Source organism: Gossypium hirsutum, chromosome A02, assembly GCF_007990345.1.
Source record: "Gossypium hirsutum isolate 1008001.06 chromosome A02, Gossypium_hirsutum_v2.1, whole genome shotgun sequence".
Lineage (NCBI taxonomy): Eukaryota > Viridiplantae > Streptophyta > Magnoliopsida > Malvales > Malvaceae > Gossypium > Gossypium hirsutum.
In genome coordinates, this window is record NC_053425.1 from 3,307,025 (window position 1) to 3,312,624 (window position 5,600).

The 5,600-nt window shown below is 25.4% G+C and overlaps 1 protein-coding gene across 1 annotated transcript; it reads right to left on the bottom strand.

Annotated features, from left to right (window-relative positions):
* Positions 1–365: 365 nt before the first annotated feature.
* LOC107961143 (anther-specific protein LAT52) lies at positions 366–1,181 on the bottom strand. Its single transcript, XM_016897369.2, has 2 exons — positions 943–1,181; positions 366–856 (listed from the first exon to the last, which is right to left on the bottom strand). Exons 1-2 carry the CDS (start codon positions 1,139–1,141, stop codon positions 501–503), a joined length of 555 nt encoding a protein of 184 aa, XP_016752858.1. The 5' UTR covers positions 1,142–1,181; the 3' UTR covers positions 366–500.
* Positions 1,182–5,600: the final 4,419 nt, after the last annotated feature.

Sequence of the window (5,600 nt, forward strand, 5' to 3'; positions counted from 1 at the left end):
TAGACAAAACGGAAGCAAGAATGTCGGCTTGAGTAATACAAACATTAGCAAGAATGTCGGCTTGAGTAATACAAACATTGGTGAGAATCCAATGCCCTGAAAACCCAAGGGTTCCTCCACAAGGTTCGTCCACGGAGGGTGAGTCAAGGCCTAAGATCAAGCCGAAAGGCATGAACAAGTGAATATTCTCGTGCTACCCATTGTTGGTCTCGAAGGAAAGAGGAGGCTAAGGATGATTTATTTATTACTTTTAAATTAAAGTATTTAATTTTATTAAAATGTATTTAAAATTTGATACAAATATATATTTCTTTATTGAAATTTTAATTTAAATGATCTCTTCGGCTACTTTTGAAGGTTTATAGTTTTAAAAAGCTAATAAAGTAGGTTTTTTCTTTCATGAGTTTATTAGTAGAAAATTGTATAAATTATGAATATACATAAGGCTAATCATAATTATCCAATTCATGGAAAAAGTCCAACTTACCTAACATATTTCCTCAAGCAGCTTCGTTTCCAAGTTCTTTTTGAAGTTCAAAGTAACCCATTTCTGTTAGAACTTTGGTACATTCGGGAAGAGCTTCCTTTTTTTTAAACCCAAGATTGTTGGCAAAGCGAATTTCACCCGAAACCCCATCCAATGTGGTGAGAACCACCCTGGCTTTCCTCCACTCTTCGGTGGGGTCATTGCAATCTGCTCTGGGACTCTTCACTAGCATTACATCACAATCTGATTCTTCATAATCACCCGTCACTTGGATTTTATAATTTCCTTTATCGCCAGCCGTTATTTCTGGACTTTGATAAGTGATCTTTTCGTCTGTACGATTCCTACATTCTAACTTCACTGTTGCACCTGCCAATTATATAAATAGTAAATATATTTAAAAACTTTTGTCAACCTAATTATTTCATCTAAAATCAAAACATTAGATTATATACCGGGAATAGGTTCACTGATAGATGTCTCAAATTCAACACGACAAGTGTCACAATAAACATGACCTAAGACCTCGAATCTCATTTGTTGATTGGATGATGGAGATGGACCTGGAGCTGAAGCTGAAGCATAGGCAAAGCTGGGTGAGGAGAAAATGCAAATAAATAAGGAAACAAGGGAGATCACAGAAGCTTTTGCCATTTCTTTCTCTTTCTTTCTATAAACCTTTTGTTCTTTTTTAACTTATCAAAGCTTATTAAAAATGGTAAATTTATAGAGAGGGATTTACTTAGTTTAAGGCTAGGGTTTGTTATTCAACTTTCCTATTGTTAGGGACTTGGTTGGTTGAAGTTAGGAGAGAGACTCGCTGATTTCTCATTCTTAATTATTTCCTCATAATTGATTAAATAAATAGATGGTTTCACATAAATTATTGATTAAAAAAAAACAAAAAGACTAAATTTATAATTATTAAAAGGGATAAATCTCAAAATCATACATGAATTTTGATTTAATGTGCAATAGTATACATGAACTTTAATTTGATGCAATTATATACGTAAAACTCTAATTGTTGTTCAAATGTGTAATCAAAACTTTAATTTTAATTTAACCATACACATTTAAATAAATAAATACATAAATTTAATTTTATATTGGGTAAATATAATTATTTAAGTATACAATATATAAGCATAAAATGATGTTATATTAATAATCGTGTCAATAATTTACAAGAATTGGATCCAATTAAAATTTTATGTATATAATTACACATTAAACCATAGTTCATGTATAGTTTTAAGATTTATTACAAATTTATAGTTGAAAAAAAAGAACAATAATAAAAAAAGGGATAAATCTCAAAACAATAAAAAAACTTACCAATCTAAATTTTATTCGATAAATCTAAAATCTAGAATTAAAATCAATGCTAAAATCAAATATTTTGCCATTCTCAAAAAGATTAAAATAAGACAAATTAATCAAATTGATTATAATTAATCATGAATTAGAATTAAAGTTAATCTAAAAATATTTTTATACAACACTTTCATCTTATGTATAAAATCTCAAAGAATAAATCTGATCTTCAAATAAAAAAAATTAATCTCACAATTTATAAATTTATAAATTCCTTGCTCATAGCATTAAAAGCCTTAGGGCAACTGAGTGGTCGATTTTTTGAATTTAAGCCAAATTCTTTTGAGAAGATTTTCTTGGCCCACAATCTTTTAAGTTTTCGTGCTAAAAAAGCGAGGTTGATCTTTGGGGTGTTTTTAGGCATTCGGTGAAATATCGCTTTTTAAGAGTGTAAATAAATAGAATGTTCGATGAATTGTTTGTAAACTGTTTATATAACATTTATTTATATTCGTTTACTAAGCTAAATAAATGAGTATGAATAAATTTTTTATGTTCATTTAATAAACGAACGAACACGAATAGATGTGTGTTCGGTTCGTTTATATTTACTAACAAACTAATTTATAAGCTTATTTATTGACTCATTTATTTATTAATAATATTTTTTTATAAAAATATTAAAATAATATCTGTGTGTATGTATTTATTGTTTATTTGTTTGTTTGTTATTCATTAACATTGCTCATGAACATATTCAATTATATGTTTATGAAAATGTTTGTTTCATATTCGTGAACATGTTCGATTAAGTTAAATGAATATATTCATGAACATTAAACAAACAAACATGAACACACATAAATTTAAATAACCGAACATGAACAATAATTTTGAAATTTTTAGCTAACAAAAACTGAATACGAACAAACTTAAAAATAAACAAACAAGCATGAATAGATATTTATTCATTTAAACTCAATTCATTTACAGCCCTACCCCTTCTACGATTGTTTTTATTTATTTATTAATTTTTATTTCTTTCATTTGGTTAACAACTTATTATTCTTCCCAAAGAATGAGATTTCGAGAACAAATAGAGGAAACAATAAATTTCACATGAAGATTTTGAAGAAAAAATTGAGAATCATCGTATTGATAATGTGTTATAAAATGAATAATAACGAAAATAAAGAACCAGAGAAATAGAAGAATCAAGAGAACTGTAAAATTTACTATCAATACAATACTTACGATGCTTTCCCAAAGTCTATATTTATGAACATAAAAAATGTAAATGAAATAAAATTTTATTCCTGATACACATTACAGCCCTAAAAGACATCAAACTTTTTATTCTAATAGACATCCACTTCTATAATAATAAAACATTTATAACAACATATTTATTTTTCATTCGATATACACTACATAATATATAAAATTAAAAAATAAGTCAAATTATGAAACCTAAGTTAAACTTGTATATTTTAGGTAAGTGCAATTTTCCATCAAAGCCTATATTTACACCTAAATCTCTCAAATATCAGACAAACTTTAGTTTTGGACGATAAGACCTTTAAACATGTTTATAATAGGTTAATATGTAGTTTATCACTAAACATGTTCAAAAGTACTTAGTCAATACTTAAATATTTTTTTCCCTAATTGCCACTAGAACTTATATTCTGTCACTCAAGTTGGTACATCCGCACTAACACCATTAGTTTGTGTTGATGTAACATTATTAACCAGTTCGGTGGTGAAACGTGACAACCTCTCATTATACCACGTGACGTAAATTAAAAAAATTAAATAAATATATAAAAAGTCTATAATATTTTTAAAAAATATAAAAATTTATGATATATAATATATAATCAATAAAAATTTTAAATTTTAAAATTATAAAAATATATAAAAGAATTAAATATTTATAATATATATAAATATATAAAACAACTAAAAGGCACATTTATAATGAATAATGTATTTGAATATGAACAACTATCCGTGTAAGTTAATTCTTGATGTGAAAACTTTTATATCTATATATATATATATTAATTTATCTATTTTAACTTTTTTAACACTTTATATATTTTATATTTCAAAATAATAAAAATAGTAGTAGTAATAATATAAATAACCCAATATTTTATAAAAAAACTAAAAACATATAAATTTACTAACAAATACATTTGGAATGAACTTGGACAAATAGTTGTCTAGATTTAGATATATCTGGACAACATTATTATGTCTAGTTTCATTCTTGATGTGAAACAAAAATTATACATTTTTTTCTTAATTTATATATTTTTATTTTTTAATTTATGTTCACCACGTGACATATTGAGAGGCTACCACATGTCTTCATCAGATTTGTTATCACTGTCACGTTAGCATGAACTAGCCGTATTAATGTAAAGGTACTAACCTAGTTGATAGAATACAAATTCAGGTACCAACTAAATATTTTTGGACAAATTTAGAAGACAAATTACGTATTACCCCATCTTAATCAATCAAGTCACTAAAACAGAGGATATAAAACACAAAATTAGCCCTTAATTTTGTCCCATTTTCACTTTATCCTTTTTTTTTTCTGGATTGTGACTCAAAATTATTTCAAACGAAAAAATTGATTAAATTGTTAAAATTTTAACGATACTAATATAGGCATGAAAATTTATATATAATTCATTGTTGACATGAATAATTTTTTTAAATTTTTTTATGAATTTTTTTTACTAACTTTTATTTATTTTCTTAAATTTTTATGAATTACACGTGAAATATCAAGTAAATTGTCAAGTTAATGTTGTTAAAATTTTAGCAATTCATTCAAAATTTTTAATAAAAAATTAATTTGACTAGAATTTGAAGATTGTGGGCCAAAACAATACAAAAAGGAATTATGACAAAAGTAATAATAATTATCATTAGAATTATTTAACTATTAGTAAATTTCTCTCTTAGCCACCCGACTTAATAAATTTATTTTTTGGTCATTTGTCACCCAATTATTAGTAAATTTTTTTAATCACTCAATTATAAAAAGTTACAACATGGTCATGCAACTATTCAAATTTGTCGTTTTTAGTCATCGGCTAATGGTGGTAGCTTTTAAAATTGGCATAATAACAACTTTAATCCTCAACATTTATAAATATCTCAATTTAGTTTTGATTCTAAAAAAATTAACCCTCAACATTTACACATTGAGTAATTTGATATTTCTTTTTGCAGTTTTACTTTTCTTTATGACATTGAAAGTTAATTTTAAAAGAATGAGAAAATATGAAAATTACTATATTAGATTTTTGAGTGTTTCATTTTTTATATATTTCTAATCAGAATTAGTTGATATATGTGTTTTTTTAGCTTTTTAGGTGAAGGCCACAAAAAGAAGAAGATAAAATTACAAAATATATAAATGTTGAAGGTTAGATTTTTTAGAATCAAAACTAAATTTACACAATATATAAATATTAAGGGTTAAAATTACTATTATACCAAATTTAAAAGCTATTACCATTAGCTAGTTGGTGACAAAAAAGACAAAATTGAATACTTGGATGACCAGTAACTTTTTATAATTGGGTGACCAAAAAAAAAAAATACTAAAGTTAAGTGACTATTTTATAATTTTTCATAGTTGAGTAGCCAAAAAAGAAAATTATTAATAGTTGCGTGACTGTTAGTGTAGTTTGCCCAATTTAATTTGAAAAAAATCCAAAAAAGAAAAAAAAACGGAAAATAAATTTCCCACGCTTCAATATTAACAAGAAAT

Excerpts from the sequence above, each read along its gene's own strand:
- LOC107961143 (XM_016897369.2), bottom strand. The coding sequence starts at position 1,141 with ATGGCAAAAGCTTCTGTGATCTCCCTTGTTTCCTTATTTATTTGCATT. Across the intron at positions 857-942 it reads TATCAGTGAACCTATTCCCG|GTGCAACAGTGAAGTTAGAA; the intron begins GTATATAATCTA and ends TATAATTGGCAG.